The 12,679-nt window shown below is 46.6% G+C and overlaps 1 protein-coding gene across 3 annotated transcripts; it reads right to left on the bottom strand.

The window, feature by feature from the left end:
• Positions 1 to 61: 61 nt before the first annotated feature.
• Positions 62 to 12,283, bottom strand: klc3 (kinesin light chain 3). 3 transcript variants are annotated; one of them, XM_079731540.1, is made up of 14 exons: positions 11,406 to 12,283; positions 10,619 to 10,883; positions 9,340 to 9,405; positions 8,528 to 8,692; positions 7,463 to 7,538; positions 6,840 to 6,985; positions 5,823 to 5,905; positions 5,090 to 5,177; positions 4,865 to 4,966; positions 4,014 to 4,187; positions 3,415 to 3,514; positions 2,677 to 2,857; positions 2,388 to 2,454; positions 62 to 1,687 (listed from the first exon to the last, which is right to left on the bottom strand). In XM_079731540.1, the coding sequence occupies exons 2-14, from the start codon at positions 10,826 to 10,828 to the stop codon at positions 1,580 to 1,582; spliced, it is 1,566 nt and encodes a 521-aa protein (XP_079587666.1). In that variant the 5' UTR covers positions 10,829 to 10,883; positions 11,406 to 12,283; the 3' UTR covers positions 62 to 1,579. The 3 variants fall into 3 exon arrangements, with proteins under 3 accessions (XP_079587666.1, XP_079587665.1, XP_079587664.1); XM_079731539.1 differs by having other exon boundaries at positions 12,042 to 12,283; XM_079731538.1 differs by having other exon boundaries at positions 10,619 to 12,283.
• Positions 12,284 to 12,679: the final 396 nt, after the last annotated feature.

The following is a 12,679-nucleotide window of genomic DNA, read 5'->3' as shown; positions in this document are numbered from 1 at the left end:
ATAGTCATTTTAATTTGATCAAGAAAGGATGCTCAAAAGTCTTATAATGCTTTATTGGACAGTTCAGCTTCAGGTTTGGAATATATATATAAAATATGAACATTTCATAACAAACGCATTAGGCCTTCTTTGTAACGATCTACATAAATACCTCCTACGTACCACTCTAGGTTTCTTTGCAACATTCTGATTGTAGCGTAGCTTAGCTAGTCCGCTAACAGTAGTGGTTTGAATGAGGACCAGGGTTTTGGAAATCACCCTATCAAACATGAGTCAAATACTCTACATCCAGCAGTTCAACAACAAGTCGTTTTATCCATGAGAAAAAAAATAGTAATAGAATGTACAGCTGCACATCTAGTGCCACAGGGGCCCCAACCACGATGGGCCCTTGAGATTTAGGAGACCATAGTCTTGGTCTGTTTTTGGTGCCATGAGGGAGTGCACATTTAACATGCACAGTAATATTAGCAGTTAAATAAGCACGTAAACTTTTTTTTAAATTAATGATTGTTGTTCATTCAGGCACACAGAGCAAACTTTGGGGATATCGATTGCGTTACGAAACATTTCATATCAAGCTTCTTATCAAAATGGACAACACGACAATACAGAAAATAAAAACACATTTCACTTCAAGACACCAAACTCGGTTGAGCAATTTCCTTGTACCATTGTTGGAATGTAACCATGGTTACACAAAGCTAAGCGTAACAGGTCTGTGCTGTTTTGAGCACGCTTTAAATAAAGATAGATACGTTTTGAATCAAATCCAAGCCCAAATAAGGACCATCATGTACTGTTGACTTCAAGAATGCTTGGTGTCCCACTAATTGAATAATGATTTAGTCATTTGCGGGACCACAATCGCATGCGTCCAAAGACCTATGATCCACATTCTTCTGGATGTTTGCAAGTCAAAGGATATGGTTTTAATAGAACTTCAGTCACCAAAACAGAAACTTATCATCCCACCGTTGTACAAGATTCAATTCACATTGCATAGGTTGTAAAACCCTCCAGATTTAGCATGCTGCCTTGAAACTTTGAACTTTTGATTTGTGTTAGTATCTCCCTAAATTTGGATGGATTTTTCTTTTGTATTTCAGATAAAAGCAGCAAAATGAACAGCTTAACTGCATCACACTTTTAAAAGAATTTCACAATTCTTCTACAGAATACAAATCTAGAGGAAATGCGATTTTTTTTAAACATCTAAACGGCATACTTGAGCACGAACATAAAGTAGCGTTTCATGATTTCTTCGGAATGTTTCGGAGTCTGAAATGGTCGACGTGTATGGCTGTCTAAAGTGCACTGTTTTAGTATTTCATATTTGCGGTATTGCTACTGGTATTCAGTGGTGTTGTAGTATAATGACGGCCGGTATACACAGAACCACTTGATGTAGGATGTGTTGATGAGAACGGATGAGCTCTGAAAAATGTAAACCCTGTGAATACCTACCAACCCATAGATCGTAGGTGATCTTCCCCAGAGAGGTTAGCTAACCCTCCACAGAGAGGTGAGCTAACCGTCCAGAGCGATGGATCAGGATTGGTCTACAGAAGGGTGTGTATCACCTGCGGTGTGTGTGTGTTAGCTCGTTCCCCCCTAGCGACCCACGCCGGGCTAGGCTCATAGTGCTAGAGCTCAGACCTCGTGTTTCCGTGAGTCCACCCGGAAGCTGTTGATGAGCACAGGAAACGGAATCATCAGTGGCGTTTACAGTTGTACACGTTTATTGTAGTCCGCTTCAACTGATCTACACACAAGTTTCTATATTACCAACTATATTACCCATTTTTTTTACGTCACAATTTCTAGATCAAATTTCCTGATAAAGAAATGGGCTGGTGTTGTTTATTCAAGATACAATTAGATTAAAATTACAATTGGCAATTAGTTTCTCAAGCATTGTTGGTCATACTTCTCTAAACATCCTGACAGCCATCAATACAGTTATATCGCCCCCATGTAATTATTGGGTGGCTTACCTGTTTGTCTCCCTACCCATTCAGCAACCTGCACAAACTCGGACCATGCACTTCAACTAGGCCAGGCAGACCTTTTGCTAAGCTAACGAGAAAGCCAAGTGTTTTGGAGGAAGGCATGATTGACTGACGGTTGAATACTTTCAAAATCAGGCATAACAGTTTTCTCCAAATTGCCAATCCTACCTTTAGAAAATAGATCAAAGGCCTGTTTAGACCACCGAATGTCCCACCCACTGTATGTTACCTTGTGGTTTTACTTCACTACTACTTCTACTACAGCGTGGCGTAGTTATGTTTATCAGTCCCTTTGTATCACTGCAATAGCGGTCTGAATGAAACCCTGGGTTGAACTGTGAGTGTTGAGGGCAGGTAACAGGTCCAGGAACTCACCTGAGCTGCTTCCCGGGTCTCTCTGGCTCCAACGTTCAACACATTCAGAGAGTTGGCCCTCTTCATCCTGAAGACCGCGTGTGGGCAGCGGGATCACGGAGGGAAAAGATCACCGATTTATTCAGCATTACTCATTCATAAGTATTGCAACGTAATTAGTAGTTCAATATTTAAATCTATTCTGTCTATTTAAATATTTATAATGTACTTAAGGCTACGGAGCAGCCCGAACCGAACCAAATGTGTGACGTGCCCGACTTAACGGTGAATAGCGAATGAGAGTGATTACCCAGGGTTCCTTGGGGCGCTCTCCTCGGTGCCCACTCCTTTGAGCTTGCGGACCAGCTTCTCACTGCTGCGGCGGATGGACTCCCGCAGCTTGGTGAAGGAGCCGCTTCTCCTGAGGCCCCCCACGCCCTCCTGCTGGGGGCCTCCCTGCTCCGGCCCCGACCAGTTGGGGCGACCGTCTCCTGGGGGGAGAGGGGGGAGAGGGGGGAGAGAGGGACACAAGCAGAGAGAGGGACAGTTGGATGGTGAACGTACAATAGGTATATCATAATAGTATGGAAAGATAAAGCATAAAAATATGTAACGGTGATAAGAATAATGGACTGTAGGATACAGACAAATGATTAGGATTATTAGCTTCTGGTTTTTGATTTTCATTTCTGTGTGTGTGTATATATATATATATATATATATATATATATGAATGGTATAATGATATATAGTATATATATCTACATTACATTTTGTACTGCCTTTCTTGAGATATAATTTTTTTTTTAATAATGATGACATAAAATGAAAAACAGACTAAAGACTAAATAAAAGAGGAACAGATGTACAGGGATTAGACATTCCTCTCCAATAAAAGCCAAGTCCACACACGTTTACTGTTGATAGAATAGTTTGATTGTTCAACGATGACAAGCTGGCATTTATGGTCCGGCATCTGCAACGATACTGATCAGCATCTGATTTTAATTGTACAGTACTCAATGTTTAACATTTGTGAAGTATGCACCTTCCACTGATCCAAACTCCTTTTCATGTGCTCTGGTGAGGATCTCTTTGTAGAGGCATTCGGCTTGTCTGTACTTCCCCTGCTTCAGGTAACATGACGCCTAGACACATGGAGAGAGAGTGAGAGAGAAAGAGAGGAAGATGAGAGGAATTTCCTCCATAGATGTGTGTGTAATAAACTTTCCACACATCAAACTTTTTTACTTGGATGAGTTTTCCACTTTCTCCCTCTGATCAGTTGGCTGTTGTAACTGACCTTACATAAACCTGCATTCTGTTGCTTTTCCCTTTTGATTTAACTTGGATGATACTGGATTGAGTCATAGTTGGATGGGTTTAATTCTTGAAGCACTGATCCAATAAAAAGCTAAATCAATGGCTGCAGTGAAATATTTTGGTGTTCCAGTTTGAATAAAACCATCTCAGTCGACACAGTTTGGTCAAATGTATAGTATATATATATAGTAAAGTGAACTCAAGTGAAAATAATGATACGGCAGAATATTGCCTACATTCTCACACACACACACACACACACACACACACACACACACACACACACACGCACACACACACACACACACACACACACACACAGACCAGGTTGTTCTTGGTCTTGGCCACGTTGGAGTCGTCGGGGCCCAGGCGGTTCTGGTAGATGTGGAGGGCCCTCTCGTAGTACTGCTCCACCTCTTGGTACTTGCCCTGGTTCTGGCACAGCAGGGCCAGGTTGTTGAGCTGCTTGGCCACGTCAGGGTGCTCCATGCCCAGCACCTGAGGGGGGGGGGGGGGGTCATACACATACTCAGAAGGAGGTCCAGAGATATAGGTACACACACTCAGGAAGAGGTCCAGAGATATAGGTACACACACTCAGAAGGAGGTCCAGAGATATAGGTCATACACACTCAGGAAGAGGTCCAGAGGTATAGGTCATACACACTCAGGAAGAGGTCCAGAGATATAGGTATACACACTCAGGAAGAGGTCCAGAGATATAGGTCATACACACACTCAGGAAGAGGTCCAGAGATATAGATCATACACACTCAGGAAGAGGTCCAGAGATATAGGTACACACACTCAGGAAGAGGTCCAGAGATATAGGTACACACACTCAGGAAGAGTTCCACAGATATAGGTACACACACTCAGGAAGAGTTCCACAGATATAGGTACACACACTCAGAGAGAGGTCCAGAGATATAGGTCATACACACACTCAGAGAGAGGTCCAGAGATATAGGTCATACACACTCAGAGAGAGGTCCAGAGATATAGGTACACACACTCAGGAAGAGTTCCAGAGATATAGGTCATACACACTCAGAGAGAGGTCCAGAGATATAGGTCATACACACTCAGAGAGAGGTCCAGAGATATAGGTCATACACTGAACGTGTGTGTCTGTGTGTCTGTGTGTGTGTGTACGTGTGTGTGTGTGTGTATACCTTTTCTCTGATCTCCAGAGCTCTCTTACACAGCGGCTCTGCCTCCTTGTATTTTCCTCTCTTCCCGTAAAGCACGGCTAAGTTGTTCAGCGTAGCGGCTACCTGCACACACACACGCACACACACAAATGCATCATTAGTGTTAATAACAGGTGTGTGTGTGTGTGTGTGTGTGTGTGTGTGGTGTAGTGTGCTCTAGTGTGGTGTGGTGTGTGTGTGACCTACAGCGGGGTGGTCCAGTCCGAGTGTTTTCTCACGGATCTCGAGTGCGTCGTTCAACAGATTGGCCGCTTCCTTGTATTTATTCTGATCTCTGCAGACAGACAGGTACAGATGTGAGAGGAAGACAGGTTATCCAGACAGGTACAAATGTGAGTAGGCAGACATGTTATCCAAACAGAACAGATGTGAGAGGCAGACAGACAATCCAGACGGAACAGATGTGGGAGGCAGACAGATCATCCAGACAGAACAGATAGGTAGGCAGATAGCCAGAGACAACGATTCATCAGAGCAGGTATTAGCTGTTTATTATCACATTCGCTTGAAATCACATTCGCTTGAAATGTTGCATTGTATTTGATCTCCTGCCCTTGCTAGTAGATATTGGTCAGTTGATTCAATCTAACGCACCATAAAACAATCCATGCAATTATTGGCATTCAAATATTTAAGAGGAACACGATGACTTCCTGAAACAACAAAGATCGGGAACGGTCTTCCTGCAGTACCACAGTTTGAAAGCCAATGACGTAAGCAGCACTAACGCTTGGTAACCAAGCGTTACCGAATCACCCCAAGAAAACAGAAGCCATTCTCCTCGTGCTACCATGACGACATCCCATAATAAGTGGTCACCTGTGGTCGTTGAGCGCCCCGGGGCGTGGAGGTGTCACCACACGGTCACAAACAACAATTAACCGTTACCTGGTAGCCATGGTAACGGCCGTCCCCTCACCTGTACACCAGCGCCAGGATGTTCAGCATGGTGGCCACGTCGGGGTGGGTGTGGCCCGAGGACTTCTCCAGGTCTTCCAAGGCCTGGTGGGGGACGGAGGGAGAACAGAGGGTCAACACCGGGTCCTACGGGCCGGGCTACAGGCTCACTGGCTCTGAGCTTTTCCTTTTTAGAGCCTGGTGGCGCTTGAAATGCAAGCGTAGAGTGTGACTCCATGAAAGAGGAGAGACGAGAACAACACAAAATAGAAGGAAATATAGATTGATGAATTCCGTGCTGCCAGGTTTCCATATTAGATTACAGATCCGTGAAGAATGGAGGCGGCCCTAACTGTATTCTAACATCGGTCTGGATAAAGCGTCCACCAAATAGTAGAAACTTAGAATTACACGTTTAGATCCTGATCTAAACGTGTAATGATAAATAGATTCATCCATTAAGATCCTGTTCTAAACGTATAACGATAAATAGATTCATCCATTTAGATCCTGTTCTAAACGTATAATGATAAATAGATTCATCCATTAAGATCCTGATCTAAACGTGTAATGATAAATAGATTCATCCATTAAGATCCTGTTCTAAACGTATAACGATAAATAGATTCATCCATTTAGATCCTGTTCTAAACGTATAACGATAAATAGATTCATCCATTTAGATCCTGTTCTAAACGTATAACGATAAATAGATTCATCCATTTAGATCCTGTTCTAAACGTATAATGATAAATAGATTCATCCATTTAGATCCTGTTCTAAACGTATAATGATTAATAGATTCATCCATTTAGATCCTGTTCTAAACGTATAATGATAAATAGATTCATCCATTTAGATCCTGTTCTAAACGTATAATGATAAATAGATTCATCCATTTAGATCCTGTTCTAAACGTATAATGATAAATAGATTCATCCATTTAGATCCTGTTCTAAGTTGATCCACAGAGTCCCTCAGGACCAGAAGTGTGTCTGTGGGGCAGCCTGTAGTCAGGGGGTTGGGGGGGGGGCCCTACCTGTTTACAGAGGGGCACGGCCACCTCGTAGCGGCCCTGCGACGCGTACTGGATCACCAGGTTGTGGAGGGTCCGCAGGCGGGCCGGGATCTCGTAGCCCCCCTGCTGGGCGGCGGCGGCAGCACAGCTGTGCCGGGGCTGGGGCACTGGGGGGCGGACGTTTGGATGAGACTGCGGTGCTTAATGTTAGTGCTCCCCGAGCTGGTTCCTTAAAGGTGACTTATTAAACCACCAGGTGTGAGTGTGACCAGCCATCGCAAGCCGTTTTGAATGGCGGCCTCTTCTGACATCACGTGGGCGTGTCCACCTAGATGTGTGACGGATGGACGAGCAGCGTTTGCTACGGTCCACTGGGGAGGCTGGTAGACCGATCTATCCATCACACATCTAGGTGGACACGCCCACATGTGATGTCAGAAGAGGTAGATTTTCAAAATGGCTTTTAAGGTCACCTTTAAAGAACAACTGGACCTCATGCAGAGATGCTTTTTGAATCAGAATCAGATGTTTATGAAAGTATGTGTTAGTGGTGTTTACATCCAGCAATGTTCGTTAAAATGCACAAAACCCTTTGGATCAGTGTGACCACGCCCACATTCGTGTTGCCATGGCGCTGCTCTTACTCTGTGACTGCTCCTCCTCTTCGGTGGGGAAGAGGTCGTCCAGCGACTCCTTATTGGACGACGGGTCCTTGTCGTCCTGGGGAGGACCAATCAAAGGCATGCTGTGACATCATCAAGAACTGCTGCGGCACCATGTTAAAACACTAGGCCTCAGTCCTAAATGCTTCTCAGGTGTGTACCAGTCTGGCTAGGATCTGATCCGACCGTGATCTTTAAGAACCAGGTGGGGCCGACCGAGACAGAGAAACAGCCCCCTCCGCCACGCTCCATCGAGGCCCGTGAGGACCATAGGACCGGAGCTCAGGGAGGAGCGGCATTCCCTCCACCTTACCTCCATGTGTCTGTGTTGAGTAACCATTCATGCTCGAGGTGCATGAGGAAATAAAGTGTTCTGTTCATGTTCATGTTTCCCGGTACAGCCGGCGCCCATCCCTCCCAACCCCCCCCGCACCATGTGGGCCGAGGTCCTTGGGGGTGTTAAAGGTGACATATTAAACCACCAGGTGTGAGTGTGATGAGCCGTTACAAGCCGGTTTGAAAATCGGCCTCTTCTGACATCACAAGTGGGCGTGTCCACCTAGATGTATGATGGATAGATGAGCAAGGTCTGATACAGTCCACTGGGTAGGCTGGTAGACTGATCTATCAATCCACATTCTGGTTGTAACGGCTAATCACACTCGCACCTGGTGGTATAGAATGTCACCTTTAACCCCGTCGACAGGCTCCTCCCCCTCGCACCACGTGGACCCAGATGATTGGGTGTTTGACCCCCGCTGACAGGCTCCTCCCCCTCGCACCATGTGACCCAGATTGAGTGTCTGGACCCCCGCTGACAGGCTCCTCCCTTCGCACCACGTGGACCCAGATGATTGGGTGTTTGACCCCCTGGCTCCTCCCCCTCGAACCACGTGGACCCAGATGATTGGGTGTTTGACCCCCTGGCTCCTCCCCCTCGCACCACGTGGACCCAGATGATTGGGTGTTTGACCCCCTGGCTCCTCCCCCTCGCACCACGTGGACCCAGATGATTGGGTGTTTGACCCCCAGGCTCCTCCCCCTCACCTGTGACGGGGCGTCCTGGTCGTATTTGCGTATGGAGGCCATGAACTGCAGGTGTCTGTTCTGCTCCTCCAGCGTCACCACCTCCTGCTCCCGCTCCTGCAGCCGCTGCTGGGCCCCGGCCAGCTCGTCCCTCAGCCACTGGTTCTCCTGGCACAGCCTCCTCACCTGGGGGAGAGGGGGAGAGGGGGAGGAGGAGAGGGGGAGGAGGGGGAGAGGGGGAGGAGGGGGAGAGGGGGAGAGGGGAGAGGGGGAGAGGGGGAGAGGGGGAGAGGGGGTGAGGGGGAGAGGGGGAGAGGGGGAGGAGGGGGAGAGGGGGAGGAAGTCGTGTGAGAAAGATAGTGGAGGGGGGGGGGGAGGAGGTGGTGATAGAAAGGTGATGGAAGATAAGGAGGTGGAGGGGAGGGTGAGGAGGAGGTAGGGGTAGAAAGGTGATGAGGAGGAAGGAGAGGAGGAGGATCAGGAGAAGAAAGAGGGGGAGGAGGAGGAGAAAGGGAGGAGGATAAAGGGAGAAGGAGGAGGAGGTGGAGGAAGTGGTAGAAAGGCGATGGGAGGAGGAGAGGGGGAGGAGGAGAGGGGGAGGAGGAGGTAGTGGTTGAAAAGTGAGGAGGGGGGGGGTGGAGGAGGAGTTGGTGTTGGAGGAGGTGGAGAAGTGAAATAGTAGAAGGATAGTAGGAGAAGATCCAAAGGAGGAAGAATGAGTGATCGAAGCAAAAAAAATATGAAAAGAAGAAATAAAACAAATGAGAACAATGAAGAACAAACGCAGTAGAAAAGACCACCACTGTGTGCGGCTCCTGTGTGGCGGTGCTCACCTGGGCACGCAGCTTCTGTTTCTCCGCCTCCAGGGAGCCCAGGTGGGCTGACAGCGCCATCATCACCTGGAGGAGGACCACGGAGGCTCTGGGTCAACGCTCACAACACCCTCACTACTGTCGATAGCCCTTTGGTCGTTGGTGTCTGCTCGGAGCTCAGCTGGGCGGTAACTGGGTGTGGCACTGGTCGGACTGGTGCAGTGACTGGAGTATATAAGACTCCAGGCTGATTGTACTGGGTTCGATCCAAAACGTCCGCATCTTTGAGCAAGACGGCCCCACCCCTCCCTGCTCCTTAATGACACGTCCTCTGAATTCACTGTAAGTTGCTGTCGATGAAGTTAATAGTTGGACTAGTAAATGGTAATAGTAGACATTTCTTTAGTTGCTGTTATTCACCTGAAAAAACCTCTCCACTGAACGTCATGTGGCCTTCGTTCAGCAGAGCGCTGGTATGTTCTGTACTGTTTACACCTACATTTACATTTAGGGGTCTTTGCTGTAGGGCTGAACGATTTGGGGAAATAATCTAATTGCGTTTTTTTTTTTACCAATATTGAGATTGCGATTTAATGTGCGATTTTAATTATTTCTTAAGTTCTTTATGTTGTGTATTATTCACTAAAAAATAAATAAATCATTCTTTAGTATGACCAACACAACATTGGAAGCAGTCAACATAAAAACTGCTCTTTCCTTTAGGCCAGGCCGATGTGTTGAGATTAATTTATATTATAAACTTCTTTATTTAACTATTGAATTGTAAAACAAAAATAAAAATAAATGAATCTTGCTGATTTCCAGTCAGTAACAAATCACTTTCTTTAGCTTTTTTTTTCTTTTTTTAATCGCAGCCTTTGCAATTTGCATAGCGCGTTATATCACATCGCGTTTTCGATTTGAATTCGATTAATCGTTCAGCCCTACTTTGCTGATGCTTTTATCCAAGGCGACTTACAACCTTTCATTCACACATTCTAACACTGACGGCGGGGACCACCACGCAGGGCGACAGCCAGCTCGTCGGGAGGAGTCAGGGTGAGCTGCCTTGCTCAGGGACACCTCGACACTCAGCTAGGAGGAGCCGGGGATCGAATTAGCAACCTTCTGGTTACAAGTCAACCCGCTCTACCTCCCGAGCTACTGCTGAGCTACTGCCACCCCCATGGCGTGCTATTCTGTTTGGGTGTGCACCCGTGCTTACCCCAGGCCCAGCTCAGTCCTCTCTTGTACTGCTGGTCCTGGATCAGCAGAGCTAGGGTTCAGTGTGGGTGTGTACCTGTGCCTCCCCCAGGCCCAGCTCGATCCTCTCCAGGGACTGGTGGATGAGGCTGCTCTTCTCCTGCTCCAGGCTGCCGCTGTCGGGCGCCAGCCGCGTCTCCATGGCCCCCTGCAGGTCGTCCAGCAGACTGCGGTTCTCCCCCCGCAGCGCCTCCAGCCCGGCGATGACCTGCCGCGTGCTGCACAGAATCTCGTCCCCCGACAACATGGCTCCGCCGGAGAGGTTCCTCTTTGGCGTTGGTTTGAAGAGCGCACAGGGGAAGCTGTGATGGAAGGGTGTGCAGTGAACAGGTAAAGGTATGTGGGAGGACGTGTCTGTATGGAGGGTGAACAGGTAAAGGTGTGTCCAATGGGAGTGCTATTGTTTGGTTCACCATTTTGGGTATGGTGCTTGATTGTGGATGTCCTATTTTGTGTTGTACTTTGATTTATGTGCATACACTACAACACAATAATTGAGCTAAATACATCTTAAGCTAAATACTGTACCTCTCTAAATCAAAAGTACATTTGATTTAGAGAGGAAATGCATGTTCTCATTAAGTCAATTTTATCTTCTCTTTCTCAATTTTATCATATTGTGTTAAGATCTCGATCGTCCCTGTTGAAAAGTGAGTGTGTTCCTAAAATGACGTCGTCCGTTACATTCAACTAGGCCTGTTATTAAGACGTAAATTTTGACAATGATTAAACCGGTCAGATAACAATGGGCTGATATAGGCCAACGACAAAGCTCTGTAGAACTAAGTTAACCGTTTCACTTTTGCTGTTTGACAAAGACATACAATACTTTGAGACTAATTGCAGTGATGAAGTCATCTTGGTCCTCATTATCAGGTATATCATTACAGCCTTAGCCTCTGGGGGCCCCAGCATCGCCGACACACATGCTCTCACACCTGCAACACGGCATATGCACACCGACAACAATAGAGCAATGCCATGGTTATTACGCTATCATGACATTATTCAGTGTCTTAAACCTATGAGTAACTACTTTACCATTGCATACAGCCTCAGTGATCGGAATGTGTAAATGAGACACAATAGGTTACCATGAAGAGATCCACACCCAACTCACCAACAGCGTCTCCAGGGCAGAGCAGCGGTTTGTTTACCTGCGGCGAGGCGCAGGCCCTCAGCGCCATATGTTCGTGTACGGATTATTTCAGTCATGCATTATAGAGCAGATCCGAATGGATACCACCGTGGTCGCACAACATTTAGGACATGTCACGACCAAAAACCCCGTTCCTGTCCCAGTAATCGCTGCACTAACTCGCATATGGCGCACACACGCTGTCGATAATAAAACATTCATAGCGAATTGATAGAAGATGTGACCGTGTTGTGTTGCTACGCACAGAGGCGGTTTAATGTCCCGTATAAACACACAATTGTTTGTGAATAGCGTGGGCTACCTGTTAATTCCGGACTCCTGACGGTGTATAGATCTCTTTGAATCGTAGTTGGGAAACGAGATCCGTTTCAGTCGAAATTAATCCACTGTGTAACTTCAGGTCACAACACACGTCATGCCCTGACCATCCTAAAGAGTGTCTCGACTGTAATAAAGTAGTAGTACTCTGCCAGATCATTCACCCTCTCTGTGTCCCTCTCTGTCTCGCCAGCTCAGTTTCTTCTGTCAGTTCTGCTTACCTGATCCCTGCATTCCCAGCATGCATTGCGGTGCCGGGGCTGACTGGGATGATGATGCGTCCTCGGATGGGATGGTGCCGGGGCCGGGAGAAAAGGCCATCTATCTGCCGCTGGGATGAACTACTACTACCGGTCTGTTGGTCGGGGCCCTGAGCTCTAGAGCGACAGTTGGCCCGGAGATTAAAACCGCAACAATGGCATTATTGTCTCGGGCTTTGGTCTTGCCCTCAGTAGTGTTAAAAAAAAGTGTTAAATGTTAAAAATAAAACAGTAACTATTATATGAACATCTTTAGTTATTTTCCCATACTATTGTTTCCAGTGTATTATTGTATATTTTATATTCACACATGTGTGTATGTGCGTCACACATAGGACCGTACCGTATCAGTAGCTTAACT

The sequence above is a fragment of the Pollachius pollachius genome (genome assembly GCF_949987615.1).
Source record: "Pollachius pollachius genome assembly, chromosome: 3".
NCBI classification, from domain to species: domain Eukaryota; kingdom Metazoa; phylum Chordata; class Actinopteri; order Gadiformes; family Gadidae; genus Pollachius; species Pollachius pollachius.
This window is presented reverse-complemented; position numbering and strand designations above follow the sequence as displayed.

What these genes read in the sequence shown, in the direction of transcription:
- klc3 (XM_079731538.1), bottom strand. Translation starts at nt 10,828, where the DNA reads ATGTTGTCGGGGGACGAGATTCTGTGCAGCACGCGGCAGGTCATCGCC. An exon ending in ACCAGGACGCCCCGTCACAG is followed by an intron (nt 7,539 to 8,527) that starts GTGAGGGGGAGG and finishes GGTCCTCCCCAG; the next exon opens with GACGACAAGGACCCGTCGTC. An exon ending in TCGGACTGGACCACCCCGCT is followed by an intron (nt 4,967 to 5,089) that starts GTAGGTCACACA and finishes GTGTGTGTGCAG; the next exon opens with GTAGCCGCTACGCTGAACAA.